This window comes from Corvus kubaryi, unplaced genomic scaffold (assembly GCF_017639235.1).
Source record: "Corvus kubaryi isolate FWS band 111438036 unplaced genomic scaffold, C.kubaryi_AGA036_p1.0 split1-37296, whole genome shotgun sequence".
NCBI classification, from domain to species: domain Eukaryota; kingdom Metazoa; phylum Chordata; class Aves; order Passeriformes; family Corvidae; genus Corvus; species Corvus kubaryi.
In genome coordinates, this window is record NW_024582075.1 from 2875419 (window position 1) to 2887446 (window position 12028).

The 12028-nt window shown below is 40.8% G+C and overlaps 1 protein-coding gene across 2 annotated transcripts in view; it reads right to left on the bottom strand.

Moving 5' to 3' along the window:
* HSD17B4 (hydroxysteroid 17-beta dehydrogenase 4) overlaps window positions 1-11162 on the bottom strand; it is a 64389-nt gene extending 53227 nt beyond the window's left edge. Inside the window, exons 1-8 of one of the 2 annotated variants that reach the window (XM_042012712.1) lie at window positions 11057-11162; window positions 8133-8186; window positions 4450-4557; window positions 3861-3920; window positions 2832-2853; window positions 2681-2727; window positions 1862-1946; window positions 7-194 (exon numbers count right to left, since the gene is read on the bottom strand). In XM_042012712.1, the coding sequence (XP_041868646.1) occupies window positions 7-194; window positions 1862-1946; window positions 2681-2727; window positions 2832-2853; window positions 3861-3920; window positions 4450-4557; window positions 8133-8186; window positions 11057-11117 (625 nt within the window). In that variant the 5' untranslated portion in view covers window positions 11118-11162. Of the gene's footprint in view, window positions 1-6; window positions 195-1861; window positions 1947-2680; window positions 2728-2831; window positions 2854-3860; window positions 3921-4449; window positions 4558-8132; window positions 8187-8453; window positions 8473-11056 lie in introns of those variants that run through there. The other variant, XM_042012713.1, reaches the window with a different exon arrangement.
* Window positions 11163-12028: the final 866 nt, after the last annotated feature.

The window sequence follows — 12028 nt, forward strand, 5'->3', positions numbered from 1 at the left end:
ATTCACCTTGTGGCATGACAGTCTGGGTCAGCCTGGATCCAGCAGTAGGAGCAATTGTGTTGCAGTGGATGTTATACTTCCGACCTTCAATTGCAATTGTGTTTGCAAGACCCAAAAGGCCAAGTTTTGCAGCACTGTAGTTTGCCTGACCAAAGTTTCCATATATTCCAGCAGCTGAGGATGTCATAATTATTCTTAGGGGAGAGGAGAGGAAAAAAATTAAGTTATTTCTTCAAGTGATTTGATTCCACAAAAAAGCATTTTCCAGCTTTGGCATTATAGTCTCCATATTCCACAAAACAAAGTATGCAAATAAGAAAAGATTATTTGTTGCTTTCGCTAACAATCAGGTACCTATTTAATATTTGATGGATAGCAATCATCTGACAAATCCTGAAGCATTGTCAGAGTAGCAGAAAATAAACAAAGTCATGAGGCTTTCTGAGTTATACTGCAAAACTAGGAAGGACACTCTGTGACACTGGGTCCAGTATAGAGAAAAGTAATTTCTTTTCATTTCTAACAGTTTTCAGGTGGTGTTATTCTTACAGCTAATAATGTTTCAGCACTCAGAAGAAAATTACTTTACTGAAAATTATTTCCCTTATTATTATCTACCTGGTAATACCTGAAGGTCCATTCTCACAGAATTCACATTCAAAGAATTCTAATAGGCATTAAATGCATGACAGAAGAAGACAAGAAAGTCTTGTTCTTTGCTGTCCCCATTATTCCTTTGGAGGTGAATGAACTACTCACGTGAGAGCTCTAAAACCACTGTAGTTCACAGCTGGTTTGAGGCAAGCAAAAGTTGTGCTGCAGGTCATCTCAATTCAAAAGAAATGGGTCTACATATTCACTTTTAAAGGAAGCCTTATCAGATTCTGTTCAAATCTACTTGTAAACATACTGCGTAGCTGGGATCAACATATTTAATTCTTTTTATCTGCCTCACTGCCAATAATCTAATGCTTTTTAGTCTAAGTAAAGAGATGTGTTCCAAGTACTGGCTCAATATGATGAAGATGAAAAAAAGCCACAAACTCTATGTAAAGCAAGCATTTTGCAGGTGGCACATGTCTATACATAAACTGCAGAAGCACTCACTACCACTGTTATCTGAGAAAATACAGAAAAGAAGACAAGGGAAGCATTTTCCTAAAAGGATGCAACTCTAGACTTAAGCTGTTTTTGAAGAAGTAATTTAATTTTCAACTCCCAGACTTAAGATTTCTGCTATCCTCACAGTTCACTTCCCTGGATGAGAACAAAAGTTATTTAGGTCACAGGATGAGAAAACAGCTCACACAGTTTTCAGTATGTGGGTATGGCTAAGATTAATATAATCACATCAGTGCTTTGATAAGGTTTTTGATAAAACCACAAAAATGAAAAAATTTAGAAGATCTGATTTCACTGCACTCTTTTTGAGTTAATACATACCAAAACAGACTAAGAACAATCCCATAACTTTTAAGAAAAGTACATTTGTCTAAACAGTTAAAACTAACAAACAAACAAAAAAACCCACAACAACCCAACATTAAACAAAAAAACCCACAACCTACAAGCAGAACTGCATGTACCAGTCATTTGAATAAGAAGGAGCACAACAAGAGTCCCTTAAACTTGCCATAACATACAAGTAACAAATGCTTCTAACCAGTCCTCATTAATAGAAATGGTATATTTATAGTCTTACAACTTTTGTTTGGGGTAGTCAGAAAAGACATTTCAACTTATTTTGCTTCAGCCCCGAGAAAGTGAAAGAAAAGAACGCAAGACTCTTCCTTCACTGTTTGGGCATGCATCAGTCTGTTACACCCTACTGAAAATCGCAAAACAGAAGACACATTTTTACCTGCCAAATTTCTGATTTTTCATGTGATTCCATGCAGCTCGGGTGACCAGGAATGATCCCCTCAAATGAATTCTATGAATTATATCTAGGAACAAATTGATATCAGTTTAATAATTCCAGGATTTGGCTCCCAACTTGAAATGCAACATGTTTCTTCTTCATGACAAAAAACACACTTTTTTCACACTCTGAAACTGTTACTAAAAGAATGATGGGCCTTTTTTTTTTTCTCTTTACAAGCCATTTTTTAGTGCCTGCCTGAACATACACTGATTATGAGGGGGCTGCCCACATACACTGCCTCTTGGATGGGGCCCTCCTGTACAGAATTCAAAACCATTCAAAATTCCCGCACTTAAGCAGACTCAGAGAAAAACTACAGAAGATAGACTATCTTTGTAGAAGTCTTCTCCACTGGCTAACTACCATCCACCATCTCATGGCACATGAGCTTGCTTTCCTCTCTAGTTAGTTCAGAGTCTTTTAAGCCTGTTTTGTATTCAGCCACTCAGTGCTGACCCGAGGAATGTTCTGCTCATAGAAACTATTTTGTGTCATCACATGGCTCTTCTTCTTACTGCATTTGGCAACCAGTAGTGGGAAGAAAAGCCCTTCTGCCCCTTTGGAACTACATACACCTACCACACATTGCAGCACAGACCTGGTTTGCACACTGAACGCGAGCAGCTTGTCACTAAGCTTGCAGGGCAAAAGGTAAGCCTTCCCCGCCTTCTCTTCTCTCTTGTTCCAGTGGGAGGGATGTACCTGTCACCTTTCACACAGAAAGTACATTCTGAAGCCATTTTAAAATCAACTCACCCCAGTCTTCATCACTTATCCGAACAAATGAACGGTCTCTTAGGATCCTAAATGCAACATTAGGAAAACAAAACAAACACAAGATCAACATTTGTTTATATTAAAGGGACAGCCCACACTCAAAAAGGACAAAACCGTCAGGTATACTCACCCAGCATTGTTTATAACAATATCTGAAATTAAAAAAAGGAAACTAATTCAATGCACTGATAAAATACAAGCCTGTTTCTATTTTCCTCCCACTTCTAAATATATACAGACAAGAACACTGGACATATACATCATATTCCATATATTCTATAGTTCCTTGTCCTGATTAATGAATTCTACCCTTGGAAAATAATTACAACATAATACTTCAGGACAGGTAAGTCTCAACCCGACAGGGACATCAATGGGACCAAGCCTGAAAGGGAGGCATAGCTATGAAGTGCTGGCCACTTAGGAATCCAATAACGGCAGGATGCAACCATCCTGTACCATTTTGAAGCCGGCTTTGAATTTCAGAGCGCCCCAATTATGCAGTTTGTGCCACCATCTTTGTTGCAGCAGCCCAAATGATAACTGGAGGAACCAGAGTCACAAAGCTGATAAAGCAACCTGGATCATAACAATTTCTTGTCAGATATTTAATTAGGTTCCTGTTGGCTTTGATTACATGTACTTTTAGCCATTTAACCCTGAGTTAAAATCACCAAGTGGTTTTAAATAGTGGCAATTGCAAGGTTAAAAAGAACTTTAACTGTTAGATAAAATACCTCAGGGTTTTCTTTTTTCATTTCATTTAATGCATTTTGACATTATGTAAGCAGAAGAGCTTCCAAAACAGAAAGCAACATTATCTATGCTAATTCTATGCAGCTAGTTGTAACACTTCATAGACTCTGTGTTTTGTGACAGAAATTGTTAACCACTACTGGAGCTCCAAAATTCTGAAGGGGCAGGAAAAGAAGAATCATATACTAAGCTTTAAACTTCAGCAAAAACCACCAAAAAACCCAGAAAAGCTGACCATTCAGATTAAAAGCTAAAAGCCCCTTATTCACATTTCACTGACCAGAGGCATCGGGATTGGTGTGTACTACTGTTATCACACAGTTCATACATGTGTTGTTAATTGCACTGTTTATAATGGCTTTGCCTTTGCAAACAAGTTTCAACATGAATTAAGCAACTGTACCTATCCTCCCAAAAGCCTCAAGGGCTGTCTTCACAAGCTTTTCACCATCTTCCACGGAATCTGTAAGAAAGAAGTACAAATTTTCAAATAAAATTAACTGGATACACTGCACTTCCAGGATATTAACAATTAATTCCACAGAGCTAAGAAAAATAAATTGTGTAAAACCCCAGTGAAAACTAAATTCAAATTCAGCCATTATCTGCACGTGGCCTAAAGCAAATCCCACAAAGTAAGTCTAAATGGCACAACACTTGCCATCGCAAGAAAAACATGAAGCAAACCAAGCAAGAATCATCCATTCCCATTTTGCTGCTGAAAACTCCAGATGGACAGCTGCTTAATACTTCAATGTCAAAAAATCAGATAACAGAGAAGGGCATTAGTGAACAAATCTTAATTAAAAGAAGCAATTGATGCACTTGCTTTTAGCATCTGTCTTCCCACTCCATATGGTATTATATTTGTTTAATCTATATGTTATTGCCAAGCTGGTAGTAGTCTTTCACTAAGAAACATCAACTTTTTATTTAGCATGTCCACTACTCCTACAGATAAAACATTACACTGATCTGGAAAAATAACATACCATAATTGGGTACTGCTTTCCCTCCTTTTGCTCTGATTTCATCAACAACTTTGTCAGCAGCTGAGGAGCTTTTGCCATATCCCTTGAAATCACCTCCAAGATCATTCACTGTGCATGACAAAGAAATGAAATTTTTGTTGTTAACACTCAAGACTTCATGGTCTGTCCTTACCTCATTATCACACTGGAGGTTACAAGGAGCATTAATAAAGACTGCTGCATCTGGATCTTACTGAAAACCAGAGACGACAACAAAAAAATAGTAGGACACATGATTATTTTTTTTAAAAGCAGTGCAACATATATTATTTCTTCTTCTTTAAATAACACGGAAAATAGAACTTTTTTTCCCCCTCCACCATGTATTCAACCTGCTTGCCCTGCCCAGGCTACCTCTGTAATTGTGTTGTAGCTCAGAGATTAAGATCTAGATTATACCCCAATCACAGGCAATTTATTCCAGTCTCTAACTATTGCATGAACTGTAAGCAAGACTACGAAGACTTTGTTCCTGTTTAATAGACTAGCCAAACTGTTACTAGTCAACACCACTAAATAAGAGATCCAGCAGTCTAAACAAAGTGAGAAGTGCCTGCTCTGGAGCTTCAGATCCTGCTCCTGTGGGATAGGAGGCACACCTGACACACAGAGCTGTTCCGGGCTGCTCTCCGCACTGGGGGACACATCACTAACAGCAGCTGGAACGTACCATCGCCACACTCTGCTGCACTCCTGTATTTGCACATCCAACAGCTTCATGGAATTACCAGGGGAACAAAAACACTCCCAAAAAATCCCAAAAACATTGTATTTGGACAAAGAACTTCAAAAAATGGTAGGAAGTTTTGTTCAAAGGGGCTCAAATTGGAATTGTAAGAAAGCCAGAACTCACTGAATTTACATGCAACACTGGTATTTTGCTAAATGATCTTTTGAAATGGTGAATTCCAGCTTCTGCCTCCTAACCTCAAGAAGCCAGACACAGTGAAAGCCACAAAATATGCAGGATGCTCTTGCTGGTCTTGATGATAAACAGCAATGGCAAGTCTGTTGTATTAGCACAAAATGAAATAGACCCACTTTATGCTTTTTTTTTTTAAACTCTCCATGTAAACAGGAACACAGCTTGCATGACACATCACAAAATCATTCTATATTACCCAGATCAAGAAGTCTCATCTGGAATCCTATATGCAGCTTTGTGAGCAGCACTTCAAGAGAAATGTAGAAATACTGCAGAAAATTTATGTAAATGAACATGCCAAAGTCCAGAAGAAGAGAGCATCAAAATGGGACAGATACAACATGACAAAAAAAACCCAAAAAAAAACAATCAACCATCAAACCAGACCCAAAAATGCCCAGCCTGAAGCAGTAAGTACAAGTACCTTAACAGACTGATGCAAAAAAAGAAAGGAGACAGAATCTCCAAACTAACAGATCAATATCTAACAATCCAAACATGCAGGTAACACAATTCAAGTGAGGCACTAAGGAAGATTTCTAAGTGTAGTGAAGTGTTAGGATAGACAACACAGGCTGACTGGTCAGTCTGCAACATCCATGATATTAAAGTAAAGTGAGTCAGGAACAACACTAGAATTTCTAACTTGTCCTGGGAAAGAAGAGTGAATAATTTGGTGGTAAATATATACACAAACCATTCAGTCTTGTTAAGACCTTACAGCTCTCTATCACAGACAAGTTTATATATGTTTATCCTACACTTCAATAGTACTTTGCTGACAAAAATTTAATTAAATATTTGGGAAAATTTTCAGGGGCAAAAAAGTACATTAGGCCAAGCACAGGCACTAATGGAGTTGAAACAAAAATGAGTATGCAAGAAAGAGTTGAGCTATTCTAGGCTTTGAAAATAATAACTCCAAGAGAGTGTTAGAGCAATGAAAAAAAACCCTAACAACAAAATAGACAAATAACATTATTTTAAGCCCAAGCTTTACATCATGCAATTTTCAGTTGAAAACATACAGCAGAAAAGAGCCAGAGACTGCAGTAGTTGTGACAGAGCATGGTTATAGTCTGAACCTCAGAGAAGAATTCCTCTGAGGCTATGAGGGTGTCATTAGCAGAGCAGCAGAAGCAAGCCTGAAGGGTGAAACGGTGCTGAGGACCTGACACATACAGCGCAAGTTTTTTTAAAAATAAGCCAGCTCATTTCTTGCTGTAGTCTAGTGTCACAAACCAAACACACATGAACAACGTAGGTGTGCTTCTGGATTGCATCTTCCAGTTTGTTTTATAAAGGACTCATGTAATTCACTACCATTTCACTATGCAAACAAAAATACAAATAAAATAATGTATCAGGAGAGATGTTTCAAAAGCATGACTCTAAGCTAAACTGAAACAGCAACACAAGAGCCCTCAGACTGGAAGAAACAGCAGGTCAGGACATGACATATGAAGCAAGAAAAAAGCAAACCATCCTTTCCTCCTGCTTTCAACTTTTCCTGATGACAGGCATGAAAGAGAGAAAGAATGACAAAAAATAGTGGTAGCAGGCAGCCTTTGGTTGATGAGAACAGGGAGTTTTCCACCTAGCTTGCTCTTGTAAGTCTAACACACCAACGGCCACTCACTCAACAGAGATGCAGGACTGGACAAAGGTGCCATGTTGGAACCTAGCATTATCCTTCCAACTGAAAACATTCTTCTGGAGTATTTGGTTTGAAGGTATGTTCTTACAACATACCTTCATTTCCATAACTTAAAAAGGGAATTTGTTTTAAAGACACAAGGCATAAGTCTCAATCTGCTCCAGTTTTAAAACACTAAATGTTTATACAAGTAACTTCTCAACTCTTTGAATTCAGAATCGTAAGAGAACAAGAGAAACAAATACAAGCATGTAGAGGTAATACTGTAAGACAAGCTGAACTGTGAAGTTTCCAAAAGGAAACAAGAAGTTGCCCTTACAGTCAATTCTTAACTTACTGTTTAGTTATTACACAATAAGGCCAAGAGATAAAGGAGCATTAGCTGTGATCAGGCAACAGAATGCATTTTCTTTCAGATCATTCTGGAAAGCCAGACCACCACCAGCTACAGAGAGTCAACACAAAATATTTGGGCTGCTTTAGTGACATAATTTTTGCTAAATAAGAACTCAACATAAATTATTCACGTCCATGGTAAATACAGCAAGTATCAAAGATGGCAATTACCAGAAAAAAAAGAAAAAACAACCTAGATATTTTTTTAAAGTTGTCTACACACATACTCATTTTTAATCAATGAAGTAAAACCAAATAATTTTTATGAAATTTTATAAACGATATAAAATTTATAAAGGCACTATAAGGCAACATATTCGCATATTCACATGGTCATATTGGAAGCTTCTGAGCAGTATTTACCTAGGACAACACATTCTCTGGCCTCAGATTGTGGTAAAGACTTGTATGCACAGATGAAAGTCAAATCTAGGAAATTATCTGACTCCAACAGGCTTTCCAGCAAAGGTAAGCCCTTGGACAAACTTAGGCAACTTGTTTCATAAGAAAATAAAGCTTAGAAGCAAAATTTAAACAGCAAAAGATAAGACAGAAAACCATTAAATAGCAAAGGTTACTGTCAAAAAGGCCATGGACTGTTGAATGCAAGCTATGTGAAAAGGCAAAGGTTACTGCCTGGATCAAGTTAGTTAAGATAAAACTTACCAACTACTGAAGCACCTCTTTCAGCAAAAGCCAGAGCATATGCTCTGCCCAAACCTAGTTTGAACAAAAAAAAAAAAAGTTAAAAACAAGAGTGAATTTGTTACCCAGATCACAATTCAGACAAAAGCTACACAAAAATTATTGTGTTAAGAAAAATGCACCAATTCAACACAAACACCTTGGAGGTTCAAAGTAAAACATTATTTCCCCCAGGAGTTCTAAGTCTTTTATAAGAACAAAATATAAAAGTAAACAAACAGATAAATAGTAAACAAAACCTCCAGTCAAGAGGAAAAAAAAATCCAAATAAACCATGCTTACTCTTTGTTACTGCATTCAACAGAAGCATCTGGGAAAGCTGTATGCTGCTGAGTTTGTTCTTGTGATAGAAAAATACACTTGAAAGGAAGAACCTCTAATGTCCTGATGTAACACTGAAGGAGGGGATGTTTCAAGTTAATTAATTACATTCTAAGTGAATAAGATACTTCCCTAGTTAAAGTTACTAATTGAAAAAGAAACCAAACAAAATTTAACTGTGACTGAAGATGTATTGACAAAATCATTTACATACAAAGAAATGCCTAATACCTCAGTTAATCAAACACATACATAGTTTGCCTATCCTAAGAGAAGACTATAATTTCTGCATCACATACGAAAGCGAGGTTCTTGGATCTTCACTCTGGCTTAGATTCTAGTTGTGTTTAACATTCATCAAAATAAATGATTTACAGATATATTATCCACTGTACCAGTCAAAAGTTATTTGGATCAATGGCAATGATCCTTTTTTATTAATTTCAAAAGAAAAAGCCATTTGAATGATCAAAAGATGATCAGTCAGAAAGAAGTTTCTCAGAATGCAAACAGTATCTCTTTGCCCCTCACCAGGACATTCAAAGCCAGTTCTCCAAAAGACAATGGGGGGAAAAAATAAGAACTGTTCAGACTGTTTTGAAGCACACTTATCTCACAGCAACAAGCTGAAAATTTCCTTAAGGCTTCCTCAGGCCTCTGCAACAGAGAGTATCACATGTGAGGTGCATACACATACTGCCTCATGTAACCCAAGTCCAAGAAAATCTTTTTTTGTCTTTGTTTTGAAAAGCCACACAAATGAGAAGTGCACAAAACCCAGACCAGTTATATGTGCTGGCCTTCTCAACTGCTAAGCAAGGATTGAATGCTTGAGAATCAAAACAAATTTTAAAAAAACCAAGATAGGTTGCACAAACAATGCCCAACACAGGCAGGAACAGTAATTCACAAAGGATCTGCTCAAAGTGAAAAGAAACACTTTTTAGGTATCTGTGTATGTGAAAACAGGCATCACTTTAACACAAATTAGTGATACACATGTCTAAATAAATTCCCAGCTTAGATCTGTTCACCAGCATCCAAAAAATCAACGCTGAAGAACAATGCTATTAGTAATGCAGTCTAACTACAGTGTTGTAAATAAAATAAAAGCAAAAGGAGAACTAATCCGTAGATAATAGGACCTCCCTTTATCTTGGCTTAAATTTAATCAACCACTTATTAAGAAGCTGTTGTGAAATAAAACATCCAAGGGGAGTTTTCTCTATTAACAAACCATTTTCAAGCAGTCTAACACTAGGAGTACAAGGGTCACTGTACACACACTTATGACAAGCAACTTTTACTTGGTGCAATGCTTTTTGGAAGGTTTGCTACTGCCACACTGACCTTGTTTTGCTATTACGCAAGGTCTTAACCTGTTCTTCAGTGAAACCTACTATAAACGGAAAAGCCCATAAATATAGATCCAGTAAAAGCAGAAAAGCACCATTAAAAAACCTGCTCTGAATTATTATCAAGTTGGTCACCTTCAGATGATGTAGATGGACTGTTCAGTGCTTACCAAAACATCTTCTTCACAAGATATCACTTAATCTAGGGCCCCAAAATGACTCCTCTGGCTATGTGCAGTGCCACAAAATGAGAGCAAAACTCCACTGTCAGGAGGGCAGAACCTTCTCAGAGTATGGTAGAACAAGTTTCCTAAGCAGCTCATCGTAAGCACTAACTTTGTCTCTCACCCATCCACACTGACAGCTCGTATTTTTGCTTAACTATGATAGTAGGCAAAAGTCAAAGCATGGATGCAGAGAAAGGAAAAAAAATAAGGGAGAAGAAACAAACAACAAAAAAACTCAACCAACCAACTCCACGCCATAATAACAAATACAAAAACACTTCCTGGCAAAACCAAGCATTCCACTGCAGACCACGTTCCCTGGAGAGATCACGCCTGCAGACCACCAACAGCGCAGGCCAGCCCTTCTGCTGCCAGAGGTCAGTCCTTCCCTCTCCCCTCTGCTGCCCGCTCCCACCTGCCTCCAGGCCGGCTCCCGGGAGCACCGCGGGCGGGGAAGGCAGCAACAGGTGGGCGGCTGCTTTCTGCAGCACCGGTGGCACACGTGAAACCCCTGCTGGAGCAGCACTGTGCCAAACCCACACGGGTCACACGCCTCAGCCACTAGGTCCAAGGCACAACTGGAAGGAATTAGGATACCAGGACATCCACTGCTGACCGGGGAGCAACGGCGCTGCTCCCCGTGTTTAAAGAGCACAAATCACGCGTTCGGAGAGGTTACCAACTTGGGCAGTGCCGGGCCGCGCTCGGACGGCAGCAGCTCTGAGGGCAGCAGGAGGCACGGCCATGACCCCTGCACAGCCTTGGCACGGCCGGGGCCGGCACGGACAGCGCCTCCCCCGCAGCCCCGCTTCCCTTCTCTGAGGGAAACAACCCGCTTTTCCCCGCGAAACCGGACCGGCCGCCCCCGAGGCACCTGCCAGGGCCGCGGGCAGCGGCGGCTGCGCGGAGCCCGCACCGCCCGGGCTGTCCCCGAGCAACTCCGCCGCCTCCCGCGGGTGAGGAACCCCCGGCTAGCGCTCACCTCCTCCGGCGCCGGTCACCAGCACCACCCGCCCGTCGAACCTCAGCCCCGCCGCCGACATCGCTCCGCGCCACCCGGCCCAGCTGCGCTGCCGGTCCAAGCCCCGCTGCGCCGCTCGGCCCCACTGCCCGGCCCCGGCCCTGGCCCCCGCCCTCCCAGCGCCACGGGGCGGGGAGACGCGCCGGCACCGCGCATGCGCCAGCACCGCAGCCCGCTGGGAACTGTAGTGTGCGGTGGGACGGGACGGGATGGGACGAGAAAGGGAAAGGAAGGGGAAAGAAAGGGATGGGGAATGGAAGGGCTGGAAGGAGGGGAGAGGAAGGGTTGTGGAAAGTAAGGGAAGGGATATGATGGAATGGGATGAGGAGAGGAAGGGATAAAGAAAGGGAGAGGATGGGGAGGGAAAAGTGATCGGGAAGATGTGTGCTGATGTATTTACAAACAATTCTATTGGCGAAGGTATGAATGGGTGTTAACATCTTGGAAATGGGTTTTAATGTCTCTAGTAACTTTGGGCAGCAGGTCTGCTACAGAACCCAGACAGCTTGGCTCCCGAAACAGACAAGGGTCTGCACAAGCTTGAGTTTCTGAACTTTGGGGTAAAACAGTAGGTTCAAGGGGGGATATGTGGTAGGCGGTTCAGGAAGGCTGTACCTTCCTAGTACCGCAGCCAGTGGGGAAAGGAAGAGGGTGACATGCGGCCGGGAATTTAGGATGAAAGGAGGCTGTGTCCTCTGAAACCTCGAGAGAGAAAACCCCGCCGACGTGTGCCCCGGTGGACTCGCTCCCTTTATTCAGACAAAGTTGGAGGACTCCTCTGTCTCCTTTGTGGACACTGGCTTTTCATGGTGTGATTTTCCACACAATACAATGGGATGAGAAGAGGAGAAGAAGGGATGGAGAGGGGAAAGGAAGAGTTGGGGAGGGGAAAGGAAGGGATATGGAGGGGAGGATGGAGGAAGAAAAGGAAAA